Genomic DNA, 19,721 nt, shown 5'->3' on the forward strand with positions numbered 1-19,721 from the left:
GGCATGGTAATGATACAAATAATGAAAAATGGAAACAAAATGTTCAAAACATTTTGAATTATTTAGCATCAAGTATGAACATCATGTGCAGAAATCCCATTTATAGCCTTGGCTGCTATCAGTGAGGTTACTAATGGTTGTCTGAGGACTGTTCTGACACACTGGGAAATGAAAATCATCAAGATCTGCTGCTGGCATCTTCCTTTTTAACTGCTGACCAATGATGTACCTCGAGATGTGCTCGATGGAGACAAGTTCAGCGACTCTCCAGGCCATGGTAGCATGTTTAGGCCCCCAAGGCTACTCGCAGTAGCACATGCAACATGCAGGTTGGCATTGTTGGGTTGAAAAATGGCTCCTGAGACACTTTTATGTTCCTCGTGAAGGCCTTGGCATTGCCCATGATGTCTCCACACTAATTTCCAGCTCCACTGCATCCAAGACAAAAGCAAGACTCGCTGCTGAAGAGGATAGACCTCCATTTAAGCAACCATTGCCCTGCTCCGCCCCATGATAGCCTTTGAGATCAGTGGCATTTGTAGCTGGACATCTAGCTCGTAGCCCAATGTCATGCAAATGTCTTCTTATGGCTTATATGGACAATGACAGTCTCCTTAGGCTTGGTATGTGACAGAGAGGTCTTTATGTGAAAACATCTCACCGGTCCTACTCATGGGATTATAGTGTGAATAGTGTGGGTGGGGCTACAACTTACACTAGCCAGACCCCTGTAGTTTTCATTCCAGGTAACATAACATCTCGTTGTTACATTGGTTTGGCCATGGAACCAGTAGTACAACTATTTTTCCAAAGGGTCCCAGGAGCTGTTTTTCAATATGACAACACTAGGCCACATGTTGCTATTGCTACTGTGAGCAGCCTGTGTGCCATAAACGTGCTACCATTGTCTACAGTGTTTCCGGACTTGTCTCCCATCGAGCACAATTGGAACCAAATTGGACAGCAGTTGCAATGGGAGCTGCCAGCAGTGGATCTTGATGATTTGCCCAAGTATATTCAGAGCGGCAGAATATTCCTAAGACAACCCTTAATAGCCACACTGATAGCAGCCAAGGTATGAAGTGCGTGTATATGTATGTGTGGCGCTTTTACTTGAAACTGAGTAAATAGAGATGTTTTGAAAAAAAAATTTCCAACTCTTCACTATTTGTATATCATTAACGTCTCTATAGATCTGAGATTTCCATAATCCTGCCACTTTTCCTTCTTGCTGTTGCAATTTCAATGTTGAGAAGTGTATAATATTATATAGTATTATAGAAATTATTTTCTTTATGTTCTCCAGGTAATTCCAATGGGAACCATCCCCAGTAGTTCAGACTTTTATGTTACAAATCCCCCATAAAAACATGAAACACTACTTACCACTAATGCGATAGTCAATCATTTTACTCTCCATCTCATTTATTTAGTTTCTACCTAAATGGAAGAGAAAAAAGATGTGTAACATATGGGGCTCCAGAATGGAAACTAAGGGGTTAGGTGAGAAGTCATCAGGGTTCAATAGGTGTGCTCCTGTTTGCATTTGTGTCCTTGTGTGTGCCCATGTGTGTGTCTATGTGTGTGTCTATGTGTGTCCACATGTATGTCCATGTGTGTCTATGTGTGTCCACGTGTATGTCCATGTGTGTGTGTCTATGTGTGTCCATGTGTATGCCCATGTGTGTACCCATGTGTGTGTCTATGTGTGTCCACGTGTATGTCCATGTGTGTGTCTATGTGTGTCCATGTGTATTTCCATGTGTGTGTCTATGTGTGTCCATGTGTATGTCTATGTGTATGCCCATGTGTTTGTGTGTATCCATGGGATACTTTGAAGAACCTAGATTTTTCTGTATTTTGAAAATTGTACATTCACACTGAAGGCATCAAAACTATGAATTAACACATGTGGAATTATACACTTAACAAAAAAGTGTGAAACAACTGAAAATATGTCTTATATTCTAGGTTCTTCAAAGTAACCACCCTTTGCTTTGATGACTGCTTTGCACACTCTTGGCCTCCTCTTGATGAGCTTCAAGAGGTAGTCACTGGAAATGGTTTTCACTTCACAGATGTGCCCTGTCAGGTTTAATAAGTGGGATTTCTTGCCTTATAAATGGGGTTGGGACCATCAGTTGTGTTGTGCAGAAGTCAGGTGGATACACAGCTGATAGTCCTATTGAATAGATTGTTAGAATTTGTATTATGGCAAGAAAAAAGCAGCTAAGTAAAGAAAACGAGTGGCCATCATTACTTTAAGAAATGAAGGTCAGTCAGTGTGAAAAATTGGGAAAACTTTGAAAGTGTCTCCAAGTGCAGTTGCAAAAAACATCAAGCGCTACAAAGAAACTGGCTCACATGAGGACTGCCCCAGGAAAGGAAGACCAAGAGTCACCTCTGCTTCTGAGGATAATGGACACACACATGGACATACATATGGACACCCAGTTGAATACACACATGGACACACAGTTGGACACACACATGGACATACACATGGACTCACACATGGACATACACATGGACACACACATGGACACACACTTGAACACAAATGGACATACATATGGATACACACATGGATATACACATGGACACACACATGGAGACACACATGGAGACACACGGACATACACATGGACACACAGTTGGATACACACACGGACACACAGTTGAACACACATGGACATACACATGGACACACACATGGACACACACATGGACACATGGACATACACATGGACACACACATGGACACACACATGGACACATGGACATACACATGGACATACACATGGGCACACATGGGACACACCCACACGGACACACATGGACACACACATGGACACACCCACATAGACACACACATGGACACACCCACATGGACACACACATGGACATACACATGGACACAGTTGGACACACAGACGGACACACACATGGACACATGGACATACATATGGACATACACATGGAGACACACATGGGCACACACTGGGACACACCCACACGGACACACATGGACACACACATGGACACACCCACATAGACACACACATGGACACACCCACATGGACATACACATGGACACACACATAAGGACACACACATGGACATACACATGCACACACAATTGGAGACACACATGGACACACACATGGACACACACATGGACACACACATGGACATACACAAGGACACACACATGGACATACATATGGACACACACATGGACATGCTCATGGACACACACATGGACATACACATGGACACACAGTTGGATACACATGGACACACAGTTGGACATACACATGGACACACATGGACACAAACATGGACATACATATGGACACACATATGGACATACACATGGACACACACATGGAGACACACATGGGCACACACATGGACACATCTACACGGACACACATTGACAAAGATATGGACACACACATGGACATACACATGGACTCATATAGACACACACATGGACACACACATGGACACACACATGGACACACACATGGACATACACATGGACACACACATGGACACATATGGACATACACATGGACACACTGAAGGACACACACATGGACATACAGATGGACACCCACATGGACACACACAAACATATGGACACACCCACACGGACATACACATGGACATACACATGGGCACACACATGGACACACACATGGACATACACATGGACAAACAAATGGATACACACATAGACACACTCACGGACATACATGTGAAAAGGTGAACGGATGGACTCTACCTGCCTGGTTCCCACCGTGAAGCATGGAGGAGGAGGTGTGATGGTGTGGCTGTGCTTTGCTGGTGACACTGTTGGGTATTTATTCAAAATTGAAGGCATACTGAACCAGCATGGCTACCACAGCATCTTTCAGCGGCATGCTATTCCATCCGGTTTGCATTTAGTTGGACCATCATTTATTTTTCAACAGGACAATGACCCCAATCACAACTACAGGCTGTGTAAGGGATATTTGACCAAGGAGGAGAGTGATAGGGTGCTACGCCAGATGACCTGGCCTCCACAGTCACCAGACCTGAACCCAATCGAGATGATTTGGGGTGAGCTGGACCGCAGAGTGAAGGCAAAAGGGCCAACAAGTGCTAAGCATCTCTGGGAACTCCTTCAAGATTGTTGGAAGACCATTTCCAGTGACTACCTCTTGAAGCTCATCAAGAGAATGCCAAGAGTGTGCAAAGCAGTCATCAAAGCAAAAGGTGGCTACTTTGAAAAACCTAAAGTATAAGACATATTTTCAGTTGTTTCACACTTTTTTGTTAAGTATATAATTCCACGTGTGTTAATTCATAGTTTTGATGCTTTCAGTGTGAATGTACAATTTTCATAGTCATGAAAATACAGAAAAATCTTTAAATGAGGTGTGTCCAAACTTTTGGTCTGTGTATGTCCATGTGTGTGTCCATGTGTATGTCCATGTGTGTGTACAACTGTGTATCCAACTGTGTGTCCATGTGTGTGTCCAACTGTGTGTCCATGTGTGTGTCCATGTGCATGTCCATGGGTGTCAATGTGTGTGTCCATGTGCATGTCCATGTGTGTTCATGTGTGTGTCCATGTGTATGTTCATGTGTGTGCCCATGTGTGTGTCCATTTGTGTGTCCATGTGTATGTCCATGTGTGTGTCCGTCTGTGTGTCCAACTGTGTCCATGTGTATGTCCATGTGTGTGTCTGTGTGGGTGTGTCCATGTGTGTGTCCACGGGTGTGTCCATGTGTGTGTCCATGTGTATGTCCATGTGCGTGTACATCCGTGTGTCCATGTGTATGTCCAGGTGTGTGTCCATCTGTGTGTCCATGTGTGTTTGTCTATGTGTGTATCCAACTGTGTGTCCCACTGTGTCCATGTGTGTGTCCATGTGTGTGTGTCTGTGTGGGTGTGACCATGTGTATGTCCATGTGTGTGCCCATGTGTGTGTCCATGTGTGTGTCCATTTGTGTGTCCATGTGTATGTCCATGTGTGTGTCCGTCTGTGTGTCCAACTGTGTCCATGTGTATGTCCATGTGTGTGTCCATGTGTGTGTCCGTGTGGGTGTGTCGATGTGTGTGTCCACGTGTATGTCCATGTGGGTGTGTCCATGTGTGTGTCCATGTGTATATCCATGTGCATGTCCATCTGTGTGTCCATGTGTATGTCCATGTGTGTGTCCATCTGTGTGTCCATGTGTGTTAGTCTATGTGTGTATCCAACTGTGTGTCCCACTGTGTCCATGTGTGTGTCCATGTGTGTCCGTGTGGGTGTGTCCATGTGTGTGTCCATGTGTATGTCCATGTGTGTATCCATGTGTATGTCCATGTGTGTATCTCGAACTGTGTGTCCATGTAGGTGTGTCCATGTGTGTCTGTGTGGGTGTGTCCATGTGTGTGTCCATGTGTATGTCCATATGAGTGTGTCCATGTGTGTCTGTGTAGGTGTCTCCATGTGTGTGTTCATGTGCATGTCCATGTGTGTCCGTGTGGGTGTGTCCATGTGTATGTCTATGTGGGTGTGTCCATGTGTGTGTCCATGTGTATGTCCATGTGTGTGTCCATATGTGTCCATGTGTATGTCCATATGTGTGTGCCCATGTGTGTGTCCATGTGTGTACCCATGTGTGTGTCCGTGTGTGTCCAGGTGTGTGCCTATGTGTGTGCCCATGTGTGTGTCCATGTGTTTGTCCATGTGGGTGTGTCCATGTGCGTATCCATGTGTATGTTCATTTGGGTGTGTCCATGTGTGTGTCCAAGGGTTTCCGTGTAGGTATGTCCATGTGTGTGTCCATATGTATGCCCATGTGTGTCCGTGTAGGTGTGTCCATGTGTGTGTCCATGTGTGTCCGTGTGGGTGGGTCCATGTGTGTGTCCATGTAGGTGTGTCCATGTGTGTGTCCATGTGTATGTCTATATGAGTGTGTCCATGTGTGTCCGTGTAGGTCTGTCCATGTGTGTGTCCATGTGTGTGCCCATGTGTGTGCCCATGTGTGTGTCCATGTGTGTGCCCATGTGTATGTCCATGTGTGTGTCCATATGTGTGTGTCCATGTGTATGTCCATGTGTGTGTCCGTGTGTGTCCAGGTGTGTGTCCATGTGTGTGCCCATGTGTGTGTCAATGTATGTGCCCATATGTGTGCCCATGTGTATGTCCATGTGTGTGTCCATGTGTATGTCCATGTTTGTGTCCATGGGTATGTCCATGTGTGTGTCCATGTGTGTGTACATGTGTATGTCCATGTGTGTGTCCATGTTTGAGTCCATGTGTATGTCCATGTGTATGTCCAACTGTGTGTCCATGTGTGTGTCCGTGTATGTGCCCATATGTGTGTCCATGTGTGTGCCCACGTGTGTGTCCATGTGTATGTCCAACTGTGTGTCCATGTGAGTGTCAATGTGTGTACCCATGTGTGTGCCCATGTGTGTGTCCATGTATATGTCCATGTGTGTGTCCATGTGTGTGCCCATGTGTGTCCATGTGTGTGTCCATGTGTGTGTCCATGTGTGTCCGTGTGGGTGTGTCCATGTGTGTGTCCATGTGTATGTCCATGTGTGTGTCCATGTGTGTGCCCATGTGTGTGTCCATGTGTGTGTCCATATGTGTGTGTCCATGTGGGTGTGTCCATGTGTTTCCGTGTAGGTGTGTCCATGTGGGTGTCCATGTGTATGTCCATGTGTGTCCGTGTAGGTGTGTCTGTGTGGGTGTGTCCATGTGTGTGTCCATGTGTGTGTCCATTTGTGTGTCCATTTGTGTGTCCATGTGTGTGTCCATGTGTGTGTCCGTCTGTGTGTCCAACTGTGTCCATGTGTATGTCCATGTGTGTGTCCATGTGTGTGTGTCCATGTGTGTGTCCACGTGTATGTCCATGTGGGTGTGTCCATGTGTGTGTCCATCTGTGTGTCCATGTGTATGTCCATGTGTGTGTCCATCTGTGTGTCCATGTGTGTTTGTCTATGTGTGTATCCAACTGTGTGTCCCACTGTGTCCATGTGTGTGTCCATCTGTGTGTCCATGTGTGTTTGTCTATGTGTGTATCCAACTGTGTGTCCCACTGTGTCCATGTGTGTGTCCGTGTGAGTGTGTCCATGTGTGTCTCCATGTGTGTGTCCATGTGTATGTCCATGTGTCTGTCCATGTGTGTGTCCATATATATGTCCATGTGTGTGTCCATGTGTGTATCCATGTGTATGCCCATGTGTGTCCATGTGTGTGTTCATGTGCATGTCCATGTGTGTCCGTGTGGGTGTGACCATGTGCATGTCTATGTGGGTGTGTCCATGTGCGTGTCCATGTGTATGTCCATGTGTGTGTCCATGTGTGTGTCCATATGTGTCCATGTGTATGTCCATATGGGTATGTCCATGTGTGTGTCCATGTGTGTGTCCATGTGTGTGCCCATGTTTGTGTCCATGTGTGTGCCCATGTGTGTGTCCATGTGTGTGTCCATGTGTATGTCCATGTGGGTGTGTCCATGTGCGCATCCATGTGTATGTCCATTTGGGTGTGTCCATGTGTGTGTCCAAGTGTTTCCGTGTAGGTATGTCCATGTGTGTGTCCATGTGTATGCCCATGTGTGTCCGTGTAGGTGTGTCCATGTGTGTGTCCATGTGTGTCCGTGTGGGTGTGTCCATGTAGGTGTGTCCATGTGTATGTCCATATGAGTGTGTCCATGTATGTCCGTGTAGGTGTGTCCATGTGTGTGTCCATGTGTGTGCCCATGTGTGTGTCTGTGTGTGTCCAGGTGTGTGTCCATGTGTGTGCCCATGTGTGTGTCCATGTGTGTGTCCATGTATGTGCACATATGTGTGCCCATGTGTGTGTCCATGTGTGTGTCCATATGTGTGTGTCCATGTGTATGTCCATGTGTGTGTCCGTGTGTGTCCAGGTGTGTGTCCATGTGTGTGTCCATGTGTGTGCCCATGTGTGTGTCCATGTATGTGCCCATATGTGTGTCCATGTATGTGCCCATATGTGTGCCCATGGGTATGTCCATGTGTGTGTCCATATGTGTGTGTCCATGTGTATGTCCATGTGTGTGTCCATGGGTATGTCCATGTGTGTGTCCATGTGTGTGTACATGTGTATGTCCATCTGTGTGTCCATGTGTATGTCCATGTGTGTGTCCATCTGTGTGTTTGTCTATATGTGTATCCAACTGTGTCCCACTGTGTCCATGTGTGTGTCCATGTGTGTCCGTGTGGGTGTGTCCATGTGTGTGTCCATGTGTATGTCCATGTGTGTATCCATGTCTATGTCCATGTGTGTATCTCGAACTGTGTGTCCATGTAGGTGTGTCCATGTGTGTCCGTGTGGGTGTGTCCATGTGTGTGTCCATGTAGGTGTGTCCATGTGTGTGTCCATGTGTATGTCCATATGAGTGTGTCCATGTGTGTCCGTGTAGGTGTGTCCATGTGTGTGCCCATGTGTGTGCCCATGTGTGTGCCCATGTGTGTCCAGGTGTGTGTCCATGTGTGTGCCCATGTGTGTGTCCATGTGTGTGTCCATGTGTATGTCCATGTGTGTGTCCATATATATGTCCATGTGTGTGTCCATGTGTGTATCCATGTGTACATCCATGTGTGTATCTCGAACTGTGTGTCCATGTGTATGCCCATGTGTCCATGTGTGTGTTCATGTGCATGTCCATGTGTATCCGTGTGGGTGTGTCCATGTGTATGTCTATGTGGGTGTGTCCATGTGTATGTCCATGTGTGTGTCCATATGTGTCCATGTGTATGTCCATATGGGTGTGTCCATGTGTGTCCGTGTAGGTGTGTCCATGTGTGTGTCTATGTGTGTGCCCATGTGTGTGTCCATGTGTGTGCCCATGTGTGTGTCCGTGTGTGTCCAGGTGTGTGCCCATGTGTGAGCCCATGTGTGTATCCATGTGTGTGCCCATATGTGTGTCCGTGTGTGTCCAGGTGTGTGCGCATGTCTGTGCCCATGTGTGTGTCCATGTGTGTGTCCATGTGGGTGTGTCCATGTGTCCATTTGTATGTCCATGTGTATGTCCATGTGTGTGTCCGTCTGTGTGTCCAACTGTGTCCATGTGTATGTCCATGTGTGTGTGTCCGTGTGGGTGTGTCAATGTGTGTGTCCACGTGTATGTCCATGTGGGTGTGTCCATGTGTGTGTCCATGTGTATGTCCATGTGCGTGTCCATCTGTGTGTCTATGTGTATGTCCATGTGTGTGTCCATCTGTGTGTCCATGTGTGTTTGTCTATGTGTGTATCCAACTGTGTGTCCCACTGTGTCCATGTGTGTGTCCATCTGTGTGTTCATGTGTGTTTGTCTATGTGTGTATCCAACTGTGTCCCACTGTGTCCATGTGTGTGTCCGTGTGAGTGTGTCCATGTGTGTCTCCATATGTGTGTCCATGTGTATGTCCATGTGTGTGTCCATATATATGTCCATGTGTGTGTCCATGTGTGTATCCATGTGTACATCCATGTGTGTATCTCGAACTGTGTGTCCATGTGTATGCCCATGTGTCCATGTGTGTGTTCATGTGCATGTCCATGTGTATCCGTGTGGGTGTGTCCATGTGTATGTCTATGTGGGTGTGTCCATGTGTATGTCCATGTGTGTGTCCATGTGTATGTCCATATGGGTGTGTCCATGTGCGTCCGTGTAGGTGTGTCCATGTGTGTGTCTATGTGTGTGCCCATGTGTGTGTCCATGTGTGTGTCCATGTGTGTGTCCATGTGTATGTCCATGTGGGTGTGTCCATGTGCGTATCCATGTGTATGTCCATGTGGGTGTGTCCATGTGTGTGTCCAAGTGTTTCCGTGTAGGTATGGCCATGTGTGTGTCCATGTGTATGCCCATGTGTGTCCGTGTAGGTGTGTCCATGTGTGTGTCCATGTGTGTCCATGTGGGTGTGTCCATGTGTGTGTCCATGTAGGTGTGTCCATGTGTGTGTCCATGTGTATGTCCATATGAGTGTGTCCATGTGTATCCGTGTAGGTGTGTCCATGTATGTGTCCATGTGTGTGCCCATGTGTGTGCCCATGTGTGTGTCCATGTGTGTGCCCATGTGTGTGTCCGTGTGTGTCCAGGTGTGTGTCCATGTGTGTGCCCATGTGTGTGTCCATGTATGTGCCCATATGTGTGTCCATGTGTATGTCCATGTGTGTGTCCGTGTGTGTGTCCATGTGTGTGTTCATGTGTGTGCCCATGTGTGTGTCCATGTGTATGTCCAACTGTGTGTTCATGTGTGTGTCCATGTGTGTACCCATGTGTGTGCCCATGTGTGTGTCCATGTATATGTCCATGTGTGTGTCCATGTGTGTGTCCAGGTGGGTGTGTCCATGTGTTTCCGTGTAGGTGTGTCCATGTGTGTGTCCATGTGTGTCCGTTTAGGTGTGTCTGTGTGGGTGTGTCCATGTATGTGTCCATGTAGGTGTGTCCATATGGGTGTGTCAATGTATGTGTCCATGTGTGTGTCCGTGTGAGTCCAGGTGTGTGTCCATGTGTGTGTCCATGTGTGTGCCCATGTGTGTGCCCATGTGTGTGCCCATGTGTGTGTTCATGTACAGTACAGACCAAAAGTTTGGACACACCTTCTCATTTATAGATTTTTCTGTATTTTCATGACTATGAAAATTGTGCATTCACACTGAAGGCATCAAAACTATGAATTAACACATGTGGAATTATATACTTAACAAAAAAGTGTGAAACAACTGAAAATATGTCTTATATTCTAGGTTCTTCAAAGCAACCACCTTTTGCTTTGATGACTGCTTTGCACACTCTTGGCATTCTCTTGATGAGCTTCAAGAGGTAGTCACTGGAAATGGTTTTCACTTCACAGGTGTGCCCTGTCAGGTTTAATAAGTGGGATATCTTGCCTTATAAATGGGGTTGGGACCATCAGTTGTGTTGTGCAGAAGTCAGGTGGATACACAGCTGATAGTCGTACTGAATAGACTGTTAGAATTTGTATTATGGCAAGAAAAAAGCAGCTAAGTAAAAAAAAACGAGTGGCCATCATTACTTTAAGAAATGAAGGTCAGTCAGTCTGAAAAATTGGGCAAACTTTGAATGTGTCCCCAAGTGCAGTTGCAAAAACCATCAATCGCTACAAAGAAACTGGCTCACATGAGGACCACCCCAAGAAAGGAAGACCAAGAGTAACCTCTGATTCTGAGGATAAGTTTATCTGAGTCACCAGCCTCAGAAATCGCAGGTTAACAGCAGCTCAGATTAGAGACCAGGTCAATGCCACACAGAGTTCTAGCAGCAGACACATCTCTACAACAACTGTTAAGAGGAGACTTTGTGCAGCAGGCCTTCATGGTAAAATAGCTGCTAGGAAACCACTGCTAAGGACAGGCAACAAGCAGAAGAGACTTGTTTGGGCTAAGGAACACAAGGAATGGACATTAGACCAGTGGAAGTCTGTGCTTTGGTCTGATGAGTCCAAATTTGAGATCTTTGGTTCCAACCACCGTGTCTTTGTGCAACGCAGAAAAGGTGAACGGATGGACTCTACATTCCTGGTTCCCACCGTGAAGCATGGAGGAGGAGGTGTGATGGTGTGGGGGTGCTTTGCTGGTGACACTGTTGGAGATTTATTCAAAATTGAAGGCATATTGAACCAGCATGGCTACCACAGGATCTTGCAGCGGCATGCTATTCCATTCGGTTTGCGTTTAGTTGGACCATCATTTATTTTTCAAAAGGACAATGACCCCAAACACAACTCCAGGCTGTGTAAGGGCTATTTGACCAAAAAGGTGAGTGATGGGGTGCTACGCCAGATGACCTGGCCTCCACAGTCACCAGACCTGAACCCAATCGAGATGGTTTCGGGTGAGCTGGACCGCAGAGTGAAGGCAAAAGGGCCAACAAGTGCTAAGCATCTCTGGGAACTCCTTCGAGATTGTTGGAAGACCATTTCCGGTGACTACCTCTTGAAGCTCATCAAGAGAATGCCAAGAGTGTGCAAAGCAGTCATCAAAGCAAAAGGTGGCTACTTTGAAGAACCTAGAATATAAGACATATTTTCAGTTGTTTCACACTTTTTTGTTAAGTATATAATTCCACATGTGTTAATTCATAGTTTTGATGCCTTCAGTGTGAATGTACAATTTTCATAGTCATGAAAATACAGAAAAATCTATAAATGAGAAGGTGTGTCCAAAATTTTGGTCTGTACTGTATGTGCCCATATGTGTGCCCATGTGTATGTCCATGTGTGTGTCCATATGTGTGTGTCCACGCGTATGTTTATGTGTGTGTACATGTGTATGTCCATGTGTGTGTCCATGTGTGTGTCCATGTGGGTGTGTCCATGTTTGTGTCCATGTGTGTCCATGTGTATGTCCATGTGCGTGCCCATCTGTGTGTCCATGTGTATGTCCATGTGTGTCCATCTGTGTGTCCATGTGTGTTTGTCTATGTGTGTATCCAACTGTGAGTCGCACTGTGTCCATGTGTGTGTCCATGTGTGTGTCCATGTGTGTGTCCGTGTGGGTGTGTCCATGTGTGTCTCCATGTGTGTTTCCATGTATATGTCCATGTATCCATGTGTGTGTCCATATATATGTCCACGTGTGTATCCATGTGTATGTCCATGTGTGTATCTCGAACTGTGTCCATGTGTATGTCCATGTGTGTGTCCATGTGCATGTCCATGTGTGTCCGTGTGGGTGTGTCCATGTGTATGTCTATGTGGGTGTGTCCATGTGTATGTCCATGTGTGTGTCCATGTGTGTGTCCATATGTGTCCATGTGTTTGTCCATATGGGTGTGTCCATGTGAGTCCGTGTAGGTGTGTCCATGTGTGTGCCCATGTGTGTGTCCATGTGTGTGCCCATGTGTGTGTCCATGTGTGTGTCCATGTGTATGTCCATGTGGGTGTGTCCATGTGCGTATCCATGTGTATGTCCATGTGGGTGTGTCCATGTGTGTGTCCAAGTGTTTCCGTGTAGGTATGTCCATGTGTGTGTCCATGTGTATGTCCATGTGTGTCCGTGTGGGTGTGTCCATGTGTGTGTCCATGTAGGTGTGTCTATGTGTGTGTCCATGTGTATGTCCATATGAGTGTGTCCATGTGTGTCCGTGTAGGTGTGTCCATGTGTGTGCCCATGTGTGTGTCTGTGTGTGTCCAGGTGTGTGTCCATGTGTGTGCCCATGTGTGTGCCCATGTATGTGCCCATATGTGTGTCCATGTGTATGTCCATGGGTGTGTCATTATGTGTGTGTCCATGTGTATGTCCATGGGTATGTCCATGTGTGTGTCCATGTGTATGTCCATGTGTGTGTCCATGTTTGTGTCCATGTGTATGTCCATGTGTATGTCCAACTGTGTTTCCATGTGTGTGTCCGTGTGTGTGTCCATGTGTGTGTTCATGTATGTGCCCATATGTGTGTCCATGTGTGTGCCCATGTGTGTGTCCATGTGTATGTCCAACTGTGTGTCCATGTGTGTGTCCATGTGTGTACCCATGTGTGTGCCCATGTGTGTGTCCATGTATATGTCCATGTGTGTGTCCATGTGTGTCCATGTGGGTGTGTCTATGTGTTTCCATGTAGGTGTGTCCATATGTGTGTCCATGTGTATGTCCATGTGTGTCCGTGTAGGTGTGTCTGTGTGGGTGTGTCCATGTTTGTGTCCATGTGTGTGTCCATGTGTATGTCCATATGGGTGTGTCCATGTGTGTCCATGTGTATGTCCAAATGTGTGCCCATGTGTGTGCCCATGTGTGTGTCCATGTGTGTGCCCATGTGTGTGTGTCTGTGTGTGTCCATGTGTGTGCCCATGCGTGTGTCCATGTGTGTGTCCATGTATGTGCACATATGTGTGCCCATGTGTATGTCCATGTGTGTGTCACTATGTGTGTGTCCATGTGTATGTCCATGTGTGTGTCCATGGGTATGTCCATGTGTGTGTCCATGGGTATGTCCATGTGTGTGTCCATGTGTATGTCCATGTGTGTGTCCATGTTTGTGTCCATGTGTATGTCCATGTGTATGTCCAACTGTGTGTCCATGTGTATGTCCATGTGTGTGTCCATGTGTGTGTCCATGTGTGTACCCATGTGTGTGCCCATGTGTGTGCCCATGTGTGTGTCCATGTGTGTGTCCATGTATATGTCCATGTGTGTGTCCATCTGTGTGTCCATGTGTGTTTCCATGTGTGTGTCCATGTATGTGTCCATGTATGTGCCCATATGTGTGTCCATGTGTGTGCCCATGTGTGTGTCCATGTGTGTGTCCATGTGTGTGCCCATGTGTGTGTCCATGTGTGTGTCCATGTGTGTGTCCATCTGTGTGTCCATGTGTATGTCCATGTGTATGTCCATGTGTGTTTCCATGTGTGTGTTCATGTGTGTGTCCATGTGTATGTCCATGTGTGTCCATGTGGGTGTGTCTATGTGTTTCCGTGTAGGTGTGTCCATGTGTGTGTCCATGTGTATGTCCATGTGTGTCTGTGTGGGTGTGTCCATGTTTGTGTCCATGTGTGTGTCCATGTGTGTGCCCATGTGTGTGTCCATGTGTGTGTCCATGTGTGTATCCATGTGTGTGCCCATGTGTGTGCCCATGTGTGTCCATGTGTGTGCCCATGTGTGTGTCCATGTGTGTGTTCATGTATGTGCCCATGTGTATGTCCATGTGTGTGTCCATATGTGTGTGTCCATGTGTATGTCCATGTGTATGTCCATGGGTATGTCCATGGGTATGTCCATGTGTGTGTCCATATGTGTGTGTACATGTGTATGTCCATGTGTGTGTCCATGTGTGTGCCCGTGTGTGTCCAGGTGTGTGTCCCTGTGTATGTCCATGTGTGTGTCCATGTGTGTGTCCATGTGTGTGCCCATGTGTGTATCCATGTGTGTGTCCATGTGTGTCCATGTATGTGCCCATATGTGTGCCCATGTGTATGTCCATGTGTGTGTCCATATGTGTGTGTCCATGTGTATGTCCATGTGTGTGTCCATATGTGTGTCCATGTGTATGTCCATGTGTCTGTCCATGTGTGTTTCCACGTGTGTGCCCATATGTGTGTCCATGTGTATGTCCATGTGTGTTTCCATGTGTGTGTCCATGTATGTGTCCATGTGTGTGCCCATGTGTGTGTCCATGTGTGTGTCCATGTGTGTGCCCATGTGTGTGTCCATGTGTGTGTCCATGTGTGTGTCCATCTGTGTGTCCATATGTATGTCCATGTGTATGTCCATGTGTGTTTCCATGTGTGTGTCCATGTGTGTGTCCATGTGTATGTCCATGTGTGTCCATGTGGGTGTGTCTATGTGTTTCCGTGTAGGTGTGTCCATGTGTGTGTCCATGTGTATGTCCATGTGTGTCCGTGTGGGTGTGTCCATGTTTGTGTCCATGTGTGTGTCCATGTGTGTGCCCATGTGTGTGTCCATGTGTGTGTCCATGTGTGTGTCCATGTGTGTGCCCATGTGTGTGCCCATGTGTGTCCATGTGTGTGCCCATGTGTGTGTCCATGTGTGTGTTCATTTATGTGCCCATGTGTATGTCCATGTGTGTGTCCATATGTGTGTGTCCATGTGTATGTCCATGTGTATGTCCATGGGTATGTCCATGGGTATGTCCATGTGTGTGTCCATATGTGTGTGTACATGTGTATGTCCATGTGTGTGTCCATGTGTGTGCCCGTGTGTGTCCAGGTGTGTGTCCCTGTGTATGTCCATGTGTGTGTCCATGTGTGTGCCCATGTGTGTATCCATGTGTGTGTCCATGTGTGTCCATGTATGTGCCCATATGTGTGCCCATGTGTATGTCCATGTGTGTGTCCATATGTGTGTGTCCATGTGTATGTCCATGTGTGTGTCCATATGTGTGTCCATGTGTATGTCCATGTGTGTGTCCATGTGTGTTTCCATGTGTGTGCCCATATGTATGCCCATGTGTATGTCCATGTGTGTGTCCATATGTGTGTGTCCATGTGTATGTCCATGTGTGTGTCCATATGTGTGTGTCCATGTGTTTGTCCATGTGTGTGTCCATGTGTATGTCCAACTGTGTGTCCATGTTTCTGTCCATGTGTGTGTCCATGTGTGTGTACTGTGTATGTTTCTGTCCATGTGTGTGTCCATGTATGTGCCCATGTGTGAGCCCATGTGTGTGTCCATGTTTATGTCCATGTGTGTGTACTGTGTATATGTTTCTGTCCATATGTGTGTCCATGTGTGTGTCCATGTGTGTGTCCATGTGTGTGCCCATGTGTGTGTCCATGTGTATGTCCAACTGTGTGTCCATGTGTGTGTCCATGTGTGTGTCCATGTGTGTGTCCATGTGTGTGTCCATGTATGTGCCCATATGTGTGCCCATGTGTGTGTCCAAGTGTGTGTCCATGTGTGTGCCCATGTGTGTGTCCATGTGTATGTCCATGTGTGTCCATGTGTATGTCCATGTGGGTGTGTCCATGTATGTGTCCATGTGTGTCCATATAGGTGTGTCCATGTGTGCGTCCCTGTGTGTCCGTGTGGGTGTCCATGTAGGTGTGTCCATGTGTGTGTCCATGTGTATGTCCATATGGGTGTGTCCATGTGTGTCCGTGTAGGTGTGTCCATGCGTGTGCCCGTGTATGTCCATGTGTGTGCTCATGTGTGTGTCCATGTGTGTCCATGTATGTGCCCATATGTGTGCCCATGTGCGTGTCCATGTGTGTGTCCATGTGTGTCCATGTGGGTGTGTCCATGTGTGTGTCCATGTGTGTCCGTGTGGGTGTCCATGTAAGTGTGTCCATGTGTATACCATATGGGTGTGTCCATGTGTGCCCATGTGTGTGTCCATGTGTGTGTCCATGTATGTGCCCATGTGTATGTCCATGTGTGTGTCTATATGTGTATGTCCATGAGTGTGTCCATGTGTGTGTCCATGTGTGTATCCATGTGTATGTCCACGTGTGTGTCCGTGTGTGTGTCCGTGTGTGTGTCCGTGTGGGTGTCCATGTATGTGCCCATGTGTGTGTCCATGTGTGTGCCCATGTGTGTGTCCATGTGTGTGTCCATGTGTATGTCCAACTGTGTGCCCATGTGTGTGTCCAACCGTGTGTCCATGTGTGTGTCCATGTGTGTATCCGTGTGTGTAACCATGTGTGTGTCCATGTATGTGCCCATGTGTGTGCCCATGTGTATTTCCAACTCTGTGTCCATGTGTGTGCCCATGTGTGTGTCCATGTCACATTCTTATATTCTTTTGAATGTTTTTGTTACAACCTTCTACAGAGAACCTACAATTACACGTCTGTTGCTCCTTTAAATTCAAAGCAGTAAAATGAATTGCTAATAAAATCAGTTACCAATATAACTCAGTAATTAAAAAGTCATCTTTAGAATCTGAACTTTGATACAGTTTGCAAATTACTACCATCCATTTCACTTTTTATGTTCACTGTGTGATTTAATCGACAACCTTAATTATTCGAGTACATTCCCTAACATGCAATATGACAAGATGGGTTGTTTCATTTTTACATTCTCTTGTGCCCAGGATTTTTATATCCGCCAAAGCTAAAAGAGTCCTACAGCAACCACTTTCCAATTCCCTGCAGCGTCCAGCAGTTATATTTGCCACACAGAAAAAAATCTAATACGTTTTTTTTTTATTTGCTCTCATTAAAAATATTTTTGACTTATAGCCTGAGGTAAAAGAAGGGACATTACCGGATAAGTCTCATTTATGTCTCTTCTGTATCTGCCTTATACACGTATGTTATCTACATCTGCATAGGAAACATGGAGGCAATTGTATATCTGCTATTTTCCATATGAGAATAAGAATATACTTGTATTTAAGGAAGCCCTTCCATGAATATATTTTCATTAAATGTGTTTATGTGTAGCGTGAGGGTAATGTAAGTGAAGTAATACACTCACCTACCCCCTCTCTCCGGGATCCAGCGCTGTTCTGCTTCTCTTCTTAGTGACGTCACTGGTCTGCAGACTCTCCGCGTCACACTGTGGTCTGTGTGATACGGAAGTGGCTTTTACAATGTAAGCCTATGGAGTGTCAGAATAAAGTCCCAGAATGAAGACATACATTGTAAAAGAGACTCCTGGCTCAGGCAAACAGCATAGAGTCATCCGGACAGTCTGAAGTGCAGTGATGTCACAGAGAAGAGGAGCAGAACAGCGCTAAATCCCAAAGAAGATGGTGGTAGGTGAGTGTATTAATACATTCACACGACATTAAATTCACATATACACACATTTAATGAAAACAAATATTCATGGGAGGGCTTCTTTAATTTATTTTAATGAGACTTTCCCAACTCTGGAACTCTCACCAATTGGGTTTTATAACTTCTGTTTGCTGAATCCCATCCATCATTGTCCACTCAGAATTGAATAAAGAAGAGCCACACTTCCATGTGGATATGTCATAGAATCATAGAATGTTAGAGTTGGAAGAGACCTCCATCGTGTCCATCCCCCTGCTCAATACAGGATTCACTAAACCATCTCAGACAGATGTCTGTCCAGCCTCTGTTTGAAGACTTCCATTGAAGGAGAACTCACCACCTCTCGTGGCCGCCTGTTCCACTCATTGATCACCCCCACTGTCAAAAAGTTTTTTCTAATATCTAATCTGAATCTTCTCCCTTTCAGTGTCATCCCATTGCTTCTCGTGTTTCAATGTGCAAATGAGAATAAGGATGATACAGTGTGACAGCCCTTCAGATATTTGTAGACAGCTATTAAATCTCCTCTTGGCCTTCTTTTCTGCAAGCTAAACATTCCCTAATCCTTTAACCATTCCTTGTAGGACATAGTTTGCAGTCCGCTCACCATCCTGGTAGCTCTTCTCTGAACCTGCTCCAGTTTTTTAATGTCTTTTTAAAATGTGGTGCCCGGAACTGAGATCTGACCAAGGAGGAGTAGAGACTCTGCTTCTCTTAATACATCCCAGAACTGTCTTTGCCTTTTTTGCTGCTGCATCACACTGTTGACTCATGTGCAGTCTGTGATCTATAAGTATACCCAAGTCTTTTTCACATGTGCTGTTGCCTTGTTGTATTCCTCCCACTCTGTAGATGTAATTTTCATTTTTCTTGTCCAGATATTCAGAGAGGAAAATAAGTATTTGATACACTGGTGATTTTCTCACCTACAAAGAATAGAGGGGTTTGTAATTTTTATCGTAGGTACACCTCAAAAGTGAGAGACAGAATCTAAAGTAAAAAAACAAACAGAAAATCACATTGTATGATTGTAAAAAAACAAACAGAAAATCACATTGTATGATTTTTACAGTATCAATTTGCATTTTATTGCATGAAATAAATATTTGATACAATAGAAAAACAAAACTTAATATTTGGTACAGAAACCTTTGTTTGCAGTTACAGTGGTCAGACGTTTCATGTAGTTTTTGACCAAGTTTGCACACACTGCAGCAAGGATTTTGGCCTACTCCTCCATCCAGATCTTCTCCAGATCTTTCACGATCAGGGCTGTCACTGGGAAACACTGAGATTCTGCTCCCTCCAAAGATTTTATATTGGGTTCAGGTCTGGAGACTGGCTAGGCCACTCCAGTCCGTTGAAATGGTTCTTACGGAACCACTCCTTAGTTACCCTGGCTGTGTGTTTCAGGTTATTGTCATGCTGGAAGACCCAGCCACGACCCATCTTCAATGCTCTTACTGACGAAAGGAGGTTGTTGGCCAAAATCTCATGATACATGACCCCATCCATCCTC

At 45.9% G+C, this 19,721-nt stretch overlaps 1 protein-coding gene across 4 annotated transcripts in view; it reads right to left on the reverse strand.

Moving 5' to 3' along the window:
• SYT12 (synaptotagmin 12) overlaps positions 1 to 19,721 on the reverse strand; it is a 235,039-nt gene that overhangs the window by 137,667 nt on the left and 77,651 nt on the right. For 3 of the 4 annotated variants that reach the window (XR_012252657.1, XM_073658044.1, XM_073658043.1), the window contains one exon: positions 1,387 to 1,440. Coding sequence is in view for 3 of the 4 variants with exons in the window: in XM_073658044.1 (XP_073514145.1) it covers positions 1,387 to 1,420 (34 nt within the window). In the remaining variant the exon portion in view is untranslated. Of the gene's footprint in view, positions 1 to 1,386; positions 1,441 to 18,809; positions 19,129 to 19,721 lie in introns of all 4 variants that reach the window. The other variant, XM_073658045.1, reaches the window with a different exon arrangement.

The sequence above is a fragment of the Phyllobates terribilis genome, unplaced genomic scaffold (assembly GCF_046119375.1).
Source record: "Phyllobates terribilis strain yellow unplaced genomic scaffold, ASM4611937v1 Scaffold_13__5_contigs__length_258822181, whole genome shotgun sequence".
In the NCBI taxonomy this organism is placed as follows: Eukaryota; Metazoa; Chordata; class Amphibia; order Anura; family Dendrobatidae; genus Phyllobates; species Phyllobates terribilis.